This window comes from Schistocerca gregaria, chromosome 6, assembly GCF_023897955.1.
Source record: "Schistocerca gregaria isolate iqSchGreg1 chromosome 6, iqSchGreg1.2, whole genome shotgun sequence".
NCBI classification, from domain to species: Eukaryota; Metazoa; Arthropoda; class Insecta; order Orthoptera; family Acrididae; genus Schistocerca; species Schistocerca gregaria.
Genome location: NC_064925.1, coordinates 284,617,873 through 284,634,835, shown reverse-complemented (window position 1 = coordinate 284,634,835; position 16,963 = coordinate 284,617,873). Strand labels below are relative to the sequence as shown.

General features: G+C 39.0%; 1 protein-coding gene across 7 annotated transcripts in view; it reads right to left on the bottom strand.

The window, feature by feature from the left end:
• Positions 1–16,541, bottom strand: part of LOC126277952 (tetratricopeptide repeat protein 12-like) — a 101,721-nt gene extending 85,180 nt beyond the window's left edge. For 2 of the 7 annotated variants that reach the window (XM_049977557.1, XM_049977560.1), the window contains exon 1: positions 15,712–15,817. In XM_049977557.1, the coding sequence (XP_049833514.1) occupies positions 15,712–15,757 (46 nt within the window). In that variant the 5' untranslated portion in view covers positions 15,758–15,817. Of the gene's footprint in view, positions 1–15,195; positions 15,273–15,370; positions 16,052–16,379 lie in introns of those variants that run through there. The other 5 variants (XM_049977562.1, XM_049977559.1, XM_049977558.1 and 2 more) reach the window with 5 other exon arrangements.
• Positions 16,542–16,963: the final 422 nt, after the last annotated feature.

Genomic DNA, 16,963 nt, shown 5'->3' with positions numbered 1-16,963 from the left:
AACAGGGAAAATTATTTAGAGTAAAGTGTTCAATTAACAAAAGTTTGTGAGAATGAGCATGATCTGTTCTGTTCTGCTCTTGTACAACTATGCAAAAGTTAAATTTTTCTGTAATATGGTGTCAATGGATGTTTCTGGTATTCAAAAATGCTTTTTGAATTTGGGGTAAAGGATCACAAAAACTGGAGGGTGAAAATGGCTCCCTTTAATTCAATGAATATGAGCTACTTAAAATTTAATATAATTAAAGCTGATCTGGTCAGTCTGTCACTCTTGGAATACATAAGACAACAAAATTTCAAAGAAAGCATCAACTTCACAAAGCCCATCAAACTGCTCAATTGGCTCCAAAATCTGTAGATGAGATAAACAAACTTAGCCCATCATTCAGTAAGGAACTTGTTTTCAGCTCAAACCAATCAGGATTTGAACTGAAAATGCATATGAAAGCAACCCTGGAAATTAAAGGTACCAAGAGAGTTGTATCAAGATCAACTAACATCGATGTCTTAATGCAGTTGTATACAACTATTAATGTGGATGGTAAATTTGCTGGCAAATTATTAATCGAGCTGTGAGAAGTGGAGATGCTCCGCCCCCTACAAGTCTTTCTTGTGCGCGTGATCTTGCAAGAGCAGCAGTGAATATTTACATCACAGCAAGCAAGAGAGTGATAACGAGCATAAGAGAACTACAACTATGGTATGAGCACTGCTTTAGGCCAATGGCTGGTCAAAATAATTTGCTTTTGCTTGATTCCCAGTCTGTGTGTAAAAATCATACTCCTTTAGGGCAAACTATCCATCCTGAAAAATGTGTGATGTAATTTGTACTGCCTGGAACCATTGGACATATTCAGCTTCTAGATGTTTGTCTTTTCCATGCCTATAAAACATATTATCACATGATCTGCAGCTTTGCCTTAAAGGATAACCAGTTTCATAATAAGTTCCATGACAGGATATTTTACATTTGGTTGCAACCCATCACATTCCATCACTTCTCATCACACCATTATACCAATAAGATTCTATATGCATTCTTTAAGGGTGGATACCTAACTGAATATCCCACACAGTTTGTAATTCACAAAGAGTTTGCCTTCGATCTTGATGGTGCAAACCTTTGTGGTAACTGTAGCCTGTAGTTTTTCATTTGGTGTTCATGGTGCAAGTTAATGGTTTGTTTTAAATATTTCTTGAATGTTGATGATACACATTTCGTGAAGTGTAATACAGACATCCCATAGAAAATTTATTTCTGCACCTCCCAGACACTCCCTTTTTGTCATCCCCCTTATGCACAAGGTGAGTCATTAGCAGCTAATATTTTTCCTGTCATAATTGTTAACACAACACTCTCAAATGAGCATCACTAAAGACTGAACTTGTGACCTCGCACTTACGGGGTTCATTGCCAGATGTTCAGAAACCATTTGAACTTTCTTTTCTACGACAGTTGAAAGAGACATTCTCAGGTGCTTCCTATTGTTTTATTATGACAAAAGCATTCTGATATAATGGTTAAATCCTTTAAATGCCAGTTCAGAAGAGCTCGTCTCCCATAACGTCGATTACAGATATTGTGAGCAAACTCTTTAATTGCTTAGAGCTGCAATTTTACCATACAGTTACACCTGTACTCTACAAGTCACTGTATGAAGTGAGGTGAAAAGTAAACAGTGCCCTGCCCTTCCCATTTTCCTGTTCTCCATGCAGATAGTACTCAGGGAGAATGATTGTTGATATGCCCCACCAATCCGATTTAAAATCCTAGGAAGTTTTGGTCTTCCATAAAGTCAACAATTAGATCAAAATCATCTGTTCAGTCATTCAGTGACCACACTGGCACCAAAGGAAAGGATGACAGAGAAACGCTGAAATACTGAATTTGGTTTTCTAAAATTCTTCCACTGGATAAGATCATAATTTGACTCCTTCTTTCAATCATTGTACAAACACTAAAATAGCAAGTATCAACTTAAATGATCACAAAATAGAAAATTAACTTAAATTGCTCAATAGTGGAAAGGTATCTGGGTCATTTAAGATACTTGTGAGAGTTTACAGAGATCATGTGAAAGAACTTACTTGCCCTCTAGAAACTGTTTATCAACAGTCACTGAAGTAATAAAGGATGCCAGCAATTGGAAAATGTGCTACAGTCACTCATTACAGCATTTAACAAAGATCATGCGAAACACAGCTCTCACTGTTTATCCATGAAATTCAGAGTGCTGTAGACAAGAGCACTCAAGTTGATGCTGTATTACTTATACAGTTTCGCAATGAATAAAACATGAGCTCACAGAAATCAGACCAGATTTGTGACTGGAGTGACTACTTTCTAGCACAAAGGATTCAACATGTTGTTCACAACAGGACATAATTGACACAGATAACTTCGCCTATACCCAAAGGAGTGTGGTAGGTCTGTTACTGCTTACAATGTACATAAATGATTTGGTGTATGATGTCAGGAACTTCATGAGGCTGTTCACAAATAATGCTGTTGCCTTTAGAAGATTTGCAACAGCAGAAGAGTATAGTGAAATGGGGGAAGACCTCCAGAGGATTTATGGTTCGTGTAACAACGGGCAGTTGATCCTGAGTGTAAATAAATGTTACGTATTGTGCACAAATATGTATAGTTTGATCACATTATTAGTGAAAAATCACTGGAAACAATAAAATACCTGGGAGTAACCATTCAGAGTGACCTAACATAGAATGACCATGTAAAATCAATTGTAAGGAAAGTTGCTAGTACACTGAGATTCAGTAAAAGAAACTTAAGGTAATGTAAGCCATCCACAAAATAAGTGGTTTACAAAACACTTTTAAGAGAGAGTTTTGACTATTGCTAATTATTCTAACATGGTAAAGAGGATCCAATAAAGGGTGGACGGGATCATGATATTTTCCATACAATTTTATTTCTCACTGTAAATGTACAGCCATAGTATTTGAAATTATTATTCGATTTATTCAATGCTTAGCTTTGCTTTTTGATCAGTGTAATGCCTATGTAAATGCCACATGGTCAAACAGAGAAGAAAAAGAATGCAAACCAGCACAAACAGAAGAGACAAATTTAAAGATACTGCCATTTTATTACATACAGCACAGTTTTCTATTTTAGGTAAATTTATTTCCAATTAGTTTACATTCACATAATTACATTTCTATTTGCAAAGGCAATGTAATATATTCTACTTTGTACATAATGACAAAATCATTTCGGAATTGTGTACGAGGCTGAAAGTAGTTGTGAACTAATAAACAGCAAAAGTGGAAAATGCCACTTTCCTCAAATAAACTCCAGTGGTAGACACTACATCATAGGTATTGTGTATCACAGAGAGGGTTACTGTTGCGAGATCAAATGTATGTTCAAAGATGAGTCAAGCATGTTCAAAGAAGAGTCAGGCAACATATTACCACCTCCTACATACATCTTGCAAAATGCCCATTTTTACAAATTCAGAGAAATTAGTGTTCAAACAGAAGTTTATAGATAGATGTTCTTTGTAAATTGAAGACGGAAGTGGCAAACAATAGTGTTTCCAGATGAACTTTCCGCAACACGTCGTAATGGGGCTTGCACAGGATAGATATAAATGCTGATGTAAACGTAGGTGTTCTTGTATAAGCTAGGCATATTTTAAAAGAAATAATATTATTTATTACTCACATTGGAATGTACGCTCTAATAATTTTGAGACAAGGACACTTTGAAACGCACAATGGCTTTCTTGTAGCATCTCTCATAGAAGCTTTGTTTTACTATTTCTTTGATACTCTCACATAGACCGTACAGACCAGTGATGAACCATACAGTTCGTCCTTCAATATTTTTCTCCCCTCTATTAATACAACTTGGTAGAAGTCCCAAACTGGTGAGGAGTTCCCAGTAACTGGGTGAATGATTGATAGTTGTGATCAACTCCAGTACTGAACACCAACTGTGTGGTCAAATGATATTGAGTTTTTACATCTGTTGATGCATGTTGCATTACATTTGTATTTCTAAGGAAGTAGCCTTCCAGTTCAAAACTGTACCATCTGAGAACAGTTCCAGAGGTCTACAAGCATCACCTGCTACGTCATTTCTACAAAATATGAACATAACAACCCTACCACACTTTCTTGACTTTATTTTGGATGCTAGTTTCACTTCTGACACTGTGTCCCCCATTCAGACTGGTACAATGAGTTATTTTTGCTAGTAAATATTTAATCCAGTTGTACAACTAATCCATGTTCTGTAAGTATGTATCGTAGTCATCAGGCAACAGTATGGAATTGTTCTCAAGCTCTGCATAAGTCAACAAACATGCTTTGGGGAAGGGGATTTATGTATGCCTCGACCCTGGCATTCAGTAAGTCTCCTCAGCCTCCTGCATTGTGAAAAATGCAAATAGTGAGGGCCTTTGGCAACCTAGTCTTCATTGGCTGAATATGACTTGATAAATGCAAATATCCTGAGCTTGGGATTTGTGAGTGCAGTCATCGTTTTATAACCTTAGGATCCTTGCATGTTCCAATTAGTACTGTGCAGCACAATGTTGGGAGTTTATGTACCACAGGGACCAGGGATCTTGGCTTACCTGTCAGGATCACAAGGATTGTACAACTGCTACATTAAAAAAAATTTAACCTCTTGGTGACCCATGTACTGATGGAATGGATGGCTGATGAGGCAAAATAGTCATCAGCAACCAAATTCTGGGACATCTGCTGCATCTCAATTCCACATGCCTTACCGAAGCATGTGGGCTCTGTTTGTGTGAATTTGTTTTTCCTCAGCATCTCATAGGACCAGAATGACTCATTATTCTCTCAATTGAACAAAATCCAATATATCATGTGAACCACTGCTTAATATTAACATCCAACCAACTAAGAGTAATTGGTAGGGTAGTTATCCAGAGTAATCAATATCACAAAATAAACATTTTCAAAGTAACAAAGCATCACTTTACCAAAAGGGATTTCTTGTGATAAAAAATTAGGAAGGAACAGTCAAAAAGTTGTATCACCCTTCTACACACAAAAAGTATTACAAGCAAATTACCACAAACTATAAGTCTGTGGATCACCTCCAGAACGGAACACTTTTTATAGAAATATCTGCTGCTAAACAATCAGAAAAACTGATGAAGTGGCTTAAGTTAAGAAAGTACCTAACTGTCATTGAACAACATTATCACTTAAAAGTTGTAAGGAAGGTGTTACAGGGAACTTTCTGACAGATGAAAACTGTGCGCCTGACTGAGACTTGGACATGCCTTTTTCGCAGGCAGATACTCTACCAACTGAGCTGTCCAAGCACAACTCCCAACTGACCCTCACAGATTTACTCACACCAGTATCTCTTTTCTTACCTTCCAAATTACACAGAAGTTTTCCTGTACCACTTGCAGGACTAGCAGTCCTGGAAGAACTGATATTGCAGAGTAATGACTCGGCCACATCCTAGTTTCCAGAATGGATTCTCACTCTGCCGCAGATTGTGCATTAATTTGAAAGTTCCTGGAAGATTAAACCTATGTGCCAGATTTGGACTCAGGCCTAGAATCTTCATTCTTCACAGACGAGTGCTCTTCCATCTGGTCTGTGTTATATACATGGCTCCTCCAGTCTGCATGATTTGATGTAGATGTCACACTGCCTGGAATGTGTTAGTTCTCTATTCCTCAAAGAAAAGACAGATCAAAATCAGCAAGAGAGTACTTCATAGTGAAGCAAAGAAACTTGTAAATTTATTAATGCTGTATACTTTCACTTCATTATTCTCATAATAAAAGTTGACACAGCAACACAAACACAGACTAGTAGCACCAGTGCAAATACATGTTCTTGCCAGTGCACTCATAAGGTCACTGCTTCCTCTCCAGTAGCCACCAAGTCAGCTGCAGCAAGCTCTGGCAGCACCAAAAATCTGACCTCAATAGCCTAATGAAAAACTGTGAAACTTTTGCCATTCGGTGTATAAAGATGTTCAGTGTTGTCACAAAAAAATTGAAAAATGGGGTCTCAAGCCCTGTGACCATGCTTCACTTGTGCTGTCAGAGAAATATGAGGTGGGCTCAACTGCAGAAACAATGGAATATACAGTCTGCTAGAGCGAACATACAAGTCTCTCCTCAAATTCCCAATAGGTTGTACACTTAAAGCCTCAGAAGCAAGATAAGAGTACAGCAGTAGAAATACCTCACCAATGAATGTCTTGCATGCTCCAATAGAACATTCATGTGGAGGATTTATAACTCTTGGCACATGTTAGACACATGATTTTATGTCTCCAGGAGACTCATCTCAAAGATACCAATGTCCCTGCACTCATGGGTTAAAGTCTTCTAGGGGAAAGAGCCAAAGGTTGTGGAGTGATATTCACTATTGATTATTACCAGTCTTCACAAGTAGTAGTCACAATGGTGCACATATCATATAGGATGTTCCCTATACTTAGCTCTTAATGAAGCTCTAGAGGCTGATTCTCTCAATAACCTCATCAAACAATATCCTTGTCAATTTCAACTATCTGGTGACTGCAACACACACAATATGCTATAGAGCTCCACCATCACACAAACCTTGTGTAAAGCTGTTGGGAGCCTCTTGCTTTCAGAAGATTTATGCTTTCTTAACATGGGACGAGACACACAGTTCAGTAATGCCACAGGGTTATTGCCTGTCATCAATCTATTGTTCTGCTCTCCAGCCCACACTCAGTGGTCAGTGGGAAGAGGACAACAACTTGCGCTCCACTGATCAATTTCCAATCTGGATGCATCTGCCTTAGAGAGCAGTACCTAAAAGAACACAGACTAGGTCAATGGTTCCCAACCTTTCTTAGACCATTACCTCTGATTGCAATCAGACATTACCTAGTACCCCCACCCTGCCATGCCATGCCATGACATTACCATAGATGATGCATAGCAAAGACATAAACAAATGTTGAGAAACAAGGGGGTGGAGTACAGAGAAAACAGATACTGTGAAAGTGATTTTACACATATCATTTTTTCACAGTAGAAAGTCCTAGTACTCAGTTCTTCAGGTGAGCTATACAGGTCAGCTGAAGGACAGGATACTAGTGCTAGTAAAAGAGAAACAAAGAGACTTAAGTAACACTGATATGAAATACATCAGTTGACATACATAGTTTATATCCCGTACTTCAGTTGATCAACTACCAACAATTTTTACGTATATTGGTTTTTTCACCTTCTCAAGTACTAGTATCAACTGAAGAATAGGATAGTAGTATCAGCAAAAAGGAAAAAATGACAATGTAAAATCAGATGTAAAATTTGTATCCTGTACTTCAGCTGGCCTATATAGGTCAACCAAAGAATAGGATACAAGCTTCATAGTTCAACTGGGATAAAAGATGCCAGCGTTATGCTGCTCCTAGCATCCTGGTCCTTAGTTGACCTACATTGTACAGGATATGAATCAACTGCCGAGGAAACAGCAACTGGAACAACTCGTTATCAGATGAAGGTATATTTCAAAATGTGTACACAAATGATTTAAAATTACCACAAGCGAGAAAAACCAAACACAATATTTATCTCTCAATAACACATTCATTTATTTTTATTTATTATTATGACCCTTTGCCATAGAGGACAATCAATTTATTATCTATGGCTTGAAAATAAACAACTAATATCTATGACTAAAATGTGACATCATTGCTCAAAGCTGATGAGTTGTATCCCATTCTTCAGTTGACCTTTCAACAATGACTGCAGCATGCAATACCATGTCACAAAGTCCACTGCAGAATGGTTTTCACTAACAGGATGTTCTTGCCTAATGCTAGGAAGTTATTTTAACTTCCTTTCTTATTTATTTATTTGCTTTTAGGTGATATCCACTTATTAAGCAGTTATATTTATTAACATCAGATTTACTGTTTACATATTCTGATATACACTCCTGGAAATGGAAAAAAGAACACATTGACACCGGTGTGTCAGACCCACCATACTTGCTCCGGACACTGCGAGAGTGCTGTACAAGCAATGATCACACGCACGGCACAGCGGACACACCAGGAACCGCGGTGTTGGCCATCGAATGGCGCTAGCTCCACAGTACATCGATGTTGTCGCCAGTGGTCGGCGGAAGGTGCATGTGCCCGTCGACCTGGAACCGGACCGCAGCGACGCACGGATGCACGCCAAGACCGTAGGATCCTACGCAGTGCCGTAGGGGACCGCACCACCACTTCCCAGCAAATTAGGGACACTGTTGCTCCTGGGGTATCGGCGAGGACCATTCGCAACCGTCTCCATGAAGCTGGGCTACGGTCCCGCACACTGTTAGGCCATCTTCCGCTCACGCCCCAACATCGTGCAGCCCGCTTCCATTGGTGTCGCGCAGGCGTGAATGGAGGGACGAATGGAGAAGTGTCGTCTTCAGTGATGAGAGTCGCTTCTGCCTTGGTGCCAATGATGGTCATATGCGTGTTTGGCGCCGTGCTGGTGAGCGCCACAATCAGGACTGCATACGACCGAGGCACAAAGGGCCAACACCCGGCATCATGGTGTGGGGAGCGATCTCCTACACTGGCCGTACACCTCTGGTGATCGTCGAGGGGACACTGAATAGTGCACGGTACATCCAAACCGTCATCGAACCCATCGTTCTACCATTCCTAGACCGGCAAGGGAACTTGCTGTTCCAACAGGACAATGCACGTCCGCATGTATCCCGTGCCATCCAACGTGCTCTAGAAGGTGTAAGTCAACTACCCTGGCCAGCAAGATCTCCGGATCTGTCCCCCATTGAGCATGTTTGGGACTGGATGAAGCGTCGTCTCACGCGGTGTGCACGTCCAGCACGAACGCTGGTCCAACTGAGGCGCCAGGTGGAAATGGCATAGCAAGTCATGCCACAGGACTACATCCAGCATCTCTACGATCGTCTCCATGGGAGAATAGCAGCCTGCATTGCTGCGAAAGGTGGATATACACTGTACTAGTGCCGACATTGTGCATGCTCTGTTGCCTGTGTCTATGTGCCTGTGGTTCTGTCAGTGTGATCATGTTATGTATCTGACCCCAGGAATGTGTCAATAAAGTTTCCCCTTCCTGGGACAATGAATTCACGGTGTTCTTATTTCAATTTCCAGGAGTGTAGTTATCTATAACAAACTAAAATATATATACATATATAACTAAATACAGGTGTCTGTATCTTTGAGACATGCTCCAATAATGTAATAAACCCTTATAACATTCATACATAAAAACATATTAATGGGTGTTAGCAAAGGAATCTTCAGCCGGTTCAACTTTTGATATAACTCTCATTGCTGTAGCCAGCATTTGACGCATGCTAAAATTACATAATTTAAGTCAACATCTTCTTCATTGAATTGGCTTCACATTAGTGAATCAACAACTTTAATGTTATAAGTGTGAATGGTCTAACAGCCATGCCCTAATCATATTCTTATTACAGAGCTCTGGTGCTATTTGCTCATTCTGTCTCCGTTAAACCATGATTCCACAGTTTTCACAGCAGTTCAAGTTGAAAACAAGCAGGGAATCTTACTACATTCCTTTGAGTAATTGTCTACACCCTGTTCCATTGTTCCTGTGATTGGTGGTGTATTTTCCTTATAAAATCTCTAGAGTGTAATCTAATTCCTTGGACTATTCTTGAGATGTACTTTCTTTAGGATAGCTATCAGTTATTTCAATTCCTAAAATGCTGGTATGTCATTTGATCCATAAGCTGTTTAAGATCAAGAAGTACTATGTGCCTCAGTAGCTACCATAGCATAAAACAAAACTGTTGAGGCTTTCATGACCACTGGTTGACATACTGTCTATTGGTTTTCATCTCAAAATCTCCAGCTGACCTCTATTTAATGATTTTTCTGTAGTTTCACCAGTATGAGTGGCTGGTATTGTCAAAGATCATCTTCTGGTTGGAGGCAGACTGGAGTAAAGCCCATGCCTTGAGATTATTTGTACCTAACATTCCAATGTTTCAGGGCCTTTACCTAATCATAATCACTGTCTCTCCTCATTACCTGCAAAGTATATTCACTGCAGCATGGGAATCTAGTATCCATTTAACTTAAGGCTTTCTTCTTTCTTGCAAAGATTTTCATGTTTGTGAATTTCAATGGCTTCCCTGAACAAATGGGCAAGACTGCTCTTCTCCACTGTGAGAACTTGCATGTCAGAGAATTTTATTTTGTGGTCAGTTCACATAACACATGCTCTGCCATGATGGACTGCTCCACATGCAATACCATTATGTTTAATGATCCTGGTATTGATGAACCATCTGATCACTCCAACATAGACTTTTCAACATGTGCACAGTATACAATTTACTATTGACATTGCAAGTGGGTCCCCTTTGCCCTCTTCCAATCTGAGACGCTCTCTGATCTTCATGGTCAATTTGTAAAGTCTGTACACTATGTTTGTGTAATATACAGACCACTCTGTCCATCATCATAGCGATGTCTGGCAGAAAGGCCATACCCAACATTTCCTCTTCCAATTTGTCACCTTTCCAGGCGTCGAATTACATGACACTTCTTAAGCAACAAGTGGAGTACCTGTTGTTCCTAACAAGGGAACCTCCCCATCGCACCCGCCTCAGAGTTAGTTATAAATTGACACAGTGGATAGGCCTTGAAAAACTGAACACAGATCAATCGAGAAAACAGGAAGAAGTTGTGTGGAACTATGAAAAAATAAGCAAAATGTACAAACTGAGTAGTCCATGCGCAAGATAGGCAACATCAAGGACAATGTGAGCTGAGGAGTGCTGTGGTCCTGTGGTTAGAGTGAGCAGCTACAGAACGAGAGGTCCTTGGTTTGAGTCTTCCCTCGAGTGAAAATTTTACTTTCTTTTCTTTCGCAAAGTTACGATCCGTCCGTTCATTCATTTACGTCTCTGTTCACTGTAAGAAGTTTAGTGTCTGTGTTTTGCGACTGCACTGCATAACCGTGCGATTAGTAGGCGAAAGGACGTGCTTCTTCAATAGGAACCGAAAACATTTGATCGCAAGGTCATAGGTCAACCGATTCCTCCACAGGAAAACACATCTGATATATTCTATACGACACTGGTGACGGCATGTGTGTCACATGACAGGAATATGTTGTCAACCCACCTAACTTGCACACTTGGCGAATGGGTAAAAAGATTCTTCTACCTTGCCCGATTTAGGTTTTCTTGTGGATGGGATAATCACTCCCAAAAAAGTGATGAAAATATGAGTGTCAGATAAACTGCAACAAATGAGTGCAACAGTTTCACAGTCACACAGTTTTCCCTGTGCTCTGTCAAAACATTTTATTTTATTTTATTTATTTTTTTTTTTTTTTTTTTACGCTTTCAAATGTTTCTGTGTGTAGACCGTCAAATCCTGCATATGTCCAAGCAAATCTGAACATGGCCTAGAATTTTGGAGAGCAAAGTTGATTATGTGCGAGTGCCTGAACTTTGATAATTGTCTGAAAATAAAAAATTAAACTTTTCACTCGGGAGAAGACTTGAACCAAGGACCTCTCGATCCACAGCTTCTCACACTAACCATGGGACCACGGCACTCGTAAGCTCACACTTTCCTTGATGTTGCTTACCTTGCGCGTGGACTACTCAGTTTGTATATTTCACTTATTTTTTTCATAGTTCCACACAAGAGTATTGATTGTACACTTTTGTGGTCTAGGTGATGCTTTGAATGGCTGAAAAGGTATCAGACAGTGTGTGTCAGTTTTCAGTACATATTGTGGTCCCACATTCTCATCGTTCCTCTAACCACTTCAAGAAACAATAGCTATGAATCCTTTTCCATCTACACAGTAAGTTTAATGTTAGCATGGAAACTGCTCTGACATCTTAGAAAGTCACTGAGCTGCTCCTCCGAATGGTTCTATATAGTGAAGGTTTTGTCAATGTATCTGTATGACATACTAGGTTTACAAGGTGCCATGTCCAACATCTGTATTTTAAAATGTTCCACGAACAAATTGGTAACTACTGGACTAAGTGTACTACCTATGGTGATGCCTTCCAGCTGTTCATAGAAATTGCCATTCCATACAAAGTTATTTTTTTATTATTGTTTTGAGCTTTTCCTCATTACAGAGGCTTATCTCCAACATAATAATTTACTCAGAAATTACAATGCAAAGAATAAACATTCTTAAACTGTTGTTGTTGTGGTCTTCAGTCCTGAGACTGGTTTGATGCAGCTCTCCATGCTACTCTATCCTGTGCAAGCCTCTTCATCTCCCAGTACCCACTGCAACCTACCTCCTTCTGAATCTGCGTAGTGTAGTCATCTCTTGGTCTCCCTCTACGATTTTTACCCTCAACGCTGCCCTCCAATACTAAATTGGTGATCCCTTGATGCCTCAGAACATGTCCTACCCACTGATCCCTTCTTCTGGTCAAGTTGTGCCACAAACTTCTCTTCTCCCCAATCCTCTTCAACACTTCCTCATTAGTTACGTGATCTACCCACCTAATCTTCAGCATTCTTCTGTAGCACCACTTTTCGAAAGCTTCTATTCTCTTCTTGTCCAAACTATTTATCGTCCGTGTTTCACTTCCATACATGGATACACTCCATACAAATACTTTCAGAAATGTCTTCCTGACACTTAAATCTATACTCGATGTTAACAAATTTCTCTTCTTCAGAAACGCTTTCCTTGTCATTGCCAGTCTACTTCGATCATCATCAGTTATTTTGCTCCCCAAATAGCAAAACTGCTTTACTACTTTAAGTGTCTCATTTCCTAATCTAATACCCTCAACATCACCCAACTTAATTCAACTACATTCCATTATTCTCGTTTTGCTTATGTTGTTCATCTTATATCCTCCTTTCAAGACACTATCCATTCCGTTCAACTGCTCTTCCAAGTCCTTTGCTGTCTCTGACAGAATTATGATGTGATCGGCAAACCTCAAAGTTTTTATTTCTTCTCCATGGATTTTAATACCTACTCCGAATTTTTCTTTTGTTTCCTTTACTGCTTGCTCAATATACAGATTGAATAACATCGGGGAGAGGCTAGAACCCTGTCTCACTCCCTTCCCAACCACTGCTTCCCTTTCATGCCCCTCAACTCTAATAACTGCCATCTGGTTTCTGTACAAATTGTAAATAGCCTTTCGCTCCCTGTATTTTACCCCTGCCACCTTCAGAATTTGAACTTCTTAAACTATATTTTCAAAATATTCCTCCAGGTGTTTCGATCTTGTGTGTCCTCTTCCTCTGCACCTATTCTCCTCATTGTGTGCTGAACATTTTGGAGCCAGATGGTCATAGGTCACCGTCTTCTTCTTCTCCCCTCCGGTTCCCACTTTAGTTTCAATTTTGGTATTCTGTTTTTCTCCATCGTACATGCCCGTACCACTGTAATTTCTTCATATCCATTACATCATATATTCTTTCTTTTATTTCCATTCTCCTTATTATTTCAGTGTTCCTTATCTTTTCTTTCCTGGAGATTCTCACCGACCTTCTCCAGAAGTCCATCTCTAGAGCTTGTAATTTTTTAATGTGCTTCGGGTTAATTGTCCAGGTCTCCATTCCATGCAGAACCACATTCTCTAATATGGATTTGTATATTAATTTTTTAGTTCTGCTCATTACATTCCTGCTCCATAAGACTGAGTTAAGCATCCCAGTGACCTTCTGTCCGCTACTAATTCTTTTATTGGTTTCTGATTATGATTTTTCTCTAGATTTCTAAAATGGATCCCAAACAACAGGAAGTGTTTATCTTTTCGGTTTTCTTTCCTTCAATGTATAGCTCATCTGAATCATTAGTCAAGTATTCTGTTTGTTGGTAATTAATCTTCAAATCTCAAGTTTTGTATGCTACTGGTAGTTGATTGCACATATAGTTAGCATCCTCCCCATCTTGGGCTATGACTACTTGATCATCAGAAAACAATAAATGATGTTAGATAAACTCCATCTCTTATTTCTAATTCCATACTATTACATTTACGAGACCATGTTCTAAGGCTAATATCTATATAGGTTTTAAATAATGGTGGTGACATGGGACAACCCTGTCAAAGACCTTTGCTTATTCTAAATTTCTGTGAAACTTTATTACCAACTTTCACTCGGCAAATTTTATCTTTATATATCTCTGTATTATTTTAATCGAGGAAGAGTTTATGTTTGCCATCTCTAGTGCTCTCCAAAGTAATTTTCTTGGAACAGTATCATACGCTTTTTCTAGATCTATGAAAATTAATCCTATATTTTTTGATTTTTCCCTATGTTTCTCTAAAATCTGTTGTAATGTGAAAATATGATCTACACATGATCCCCCAGCCGTGAATCCACATTGTTCTTCTTGGGTTCTAAAATGTTTTCCAGTTTGTTTTTAATTACTTTCGCAAAAATTCTCATTAATGTTTTCGTAACACAATTTGTTAGTGATTGATACATCATAAGGGGCCAAATGATGTGAAAATGTACATTGTCCTGCTGACCTCATTAAGTGTGATGTTTCTTAAATATAATATTTGTGGGTCTCCACTTCCAACTAGCTGCTAAATCAGATCATAGCAGTAGAGGTATCAGAGACCAGACATGCTCATTTTTGTATGGGACAAACTGTCCAACAATATTGATGCATGCCAAGCAATTAAATGGATCCACACTGAGCACCAATTTGTATTTTAAATGATGTTATATTAAACTTATGTTCAGCTAAGTGTTTGAGAACTGAGCCCGAGTTCCCAGCTTTCTAATTCAATGTCTATGGCCTTTCAAAACTTCTCATACTACGCTATTTCTACAGTAAAATCGGCCAAGAACTGCTGTTGCTATGAGATCTGTCACCACGCTGTAGGACACTGTTACTTCAGAAGGGATCAAAGAATCAGTGGAAATCATCAGATCAAGAAGAGGGGGAGAAAAGCAAGAAGTGCATTGCAGGAGCACACTTATTACTTCCAAAGAAATCAAAGAAAATCGTGAGATCAATTAGAGGTGATGCAAGTAAGAAAGAACTCTGCAACTCTTATATTTGTTTGTATGTTAATAACTGTCACATTCATTTAATCTGAACTTCCAGTGAGAATCATGAAATCCAGAATTACAATAGCTACAACAAGGATGAGAAAGAGACCAAGAAATTGAATTAACAAATGCGTGAATACTTGCCAATGGTTGTCTCAAAAGTACTCAGTGCAGTGCCCAAGGTCATTCAGAAGCTATTGGTAAACTCAATGGAGATTGTTCTACAACACACAATAATATAACGACTTCATAATTAAGAAATGAAGATGACTTAAACATATACAACGGCATAATAACGAAAACGCTTGCTGTCTCGTACCGAACTATCATGCAATGCTTGTCCCATAACATTAAGCTACATTATTGTTACCGCTGTGTTCTTCAATAGCGAACTAATGTGAATGCTAGTAAGTGACAGTGTCTACTGATTGATCACAACACTGTCACACCACACCACACCAACGACGGTGGGGGGTGGTGGGGTGCGGCGTCCTCACAATCAAATCATAATCGCAAAGTGGCCAATGAAACTCACTGATTAGAATGTTGTTGAGTGGCCTCGATTTGGATAACAGCTTAATACTGTCATAACAAATTACTGTAGCCAGTTTCACGATTTATCATATGGTAGATGTGAAACATTTTTCTTTCACAACATACCGACTTCGTTCACTTTCTGCAGGAAGTTTTGAAATTCGTCCTCCATTTATGCCTCAAAGTTAAGCAACTAAAAACATCAGAGAACTTCGCAATGAATCGTCTGGTTATTGCTATGGCAACAGAAAACTTAAGCGGCCCCTCGACGGTCAATAAAATTGAGCAATTTTTTCCTGAAGCGCAAAAATATTGAAGGTGTAGGTGTGAGAATGTGCAGTAATATGAAGAACACAGATATTTTTTGAAATATTTTGCGCTGTCCGCAAATATTGGGCCATCTGTTGTCAGTGGTCAGTGTTGCGCAATATCCGTTGCCAGCCTACCACGTGCTATCCTTCGTATTCTCAGATTAATGTTATTGTCAATGTCACTGAGCGTGGAAAATTTGAAACGAACGCGAAGCAACATGAGCGAACATTTTTATTAGAATGCATAGAGCTGTATAACGCGATATCCGCACTGTGAAACGTAAAATCCATAGTGTTATAAGAACAGATAATGAAGAATTGGTATTCCTAAAGAATGAAATTTGTTTATATATTATTTGTTTATATATTACTTGTTTATTTAGATATTATTTGTTTATTTACGAGCCGTAGATAAATCTACTGTGGCAAATCGTCATAATCGTAAATAAAAATAAGTGAATGTGTTAAGAGAGAGATATTCACCTCGTTTACATGGGGCTCCCGAAACTGGATTTTGTAAACCCATTTCCCAATTCCGCTTCTGGCTGGTCATGCAAACCCTTCAAAATCGATTCTGGAAATCCGCTTTTATAGTTGCCGGTTTTCCAATTCCGCTATCGAGTTTCGATCCCAAGTAAAGGAACCGTTTTTGAAATGTGTTTGGGCTGTCAGATTTCGTCCTGTTTTTAAAAATTTTCGGCTAATATGGACAGAGTAGCTTTTTCTACAGTGAAGGATAAGTACAAATTTTAAACTAAATCTGTTTACAGCCCGTCTAATTGAAGAGAAATAGTGATTGTGCTGACTAACTCAGGAGCTGTGACAGTTGTTTCCCAAGCCCCACATTTAACTGGGCTAGGAAATCCACTCAGACCTTAAAATGTAAACACAACAGCGAAACCGGTTTTCGTCTTTCGGAAGATGTGTCCCATGTAAACGTAGTGATTGCGTATGCTCTCTGTCCCTTGTGATAATTTTAAATCATTTGTTACATATATTGAATTGCACATTTGTCTCAAAGTGAGACGTTTCAATTACTGTTTCCTCTGCAGTTGCTTCGTATCCTG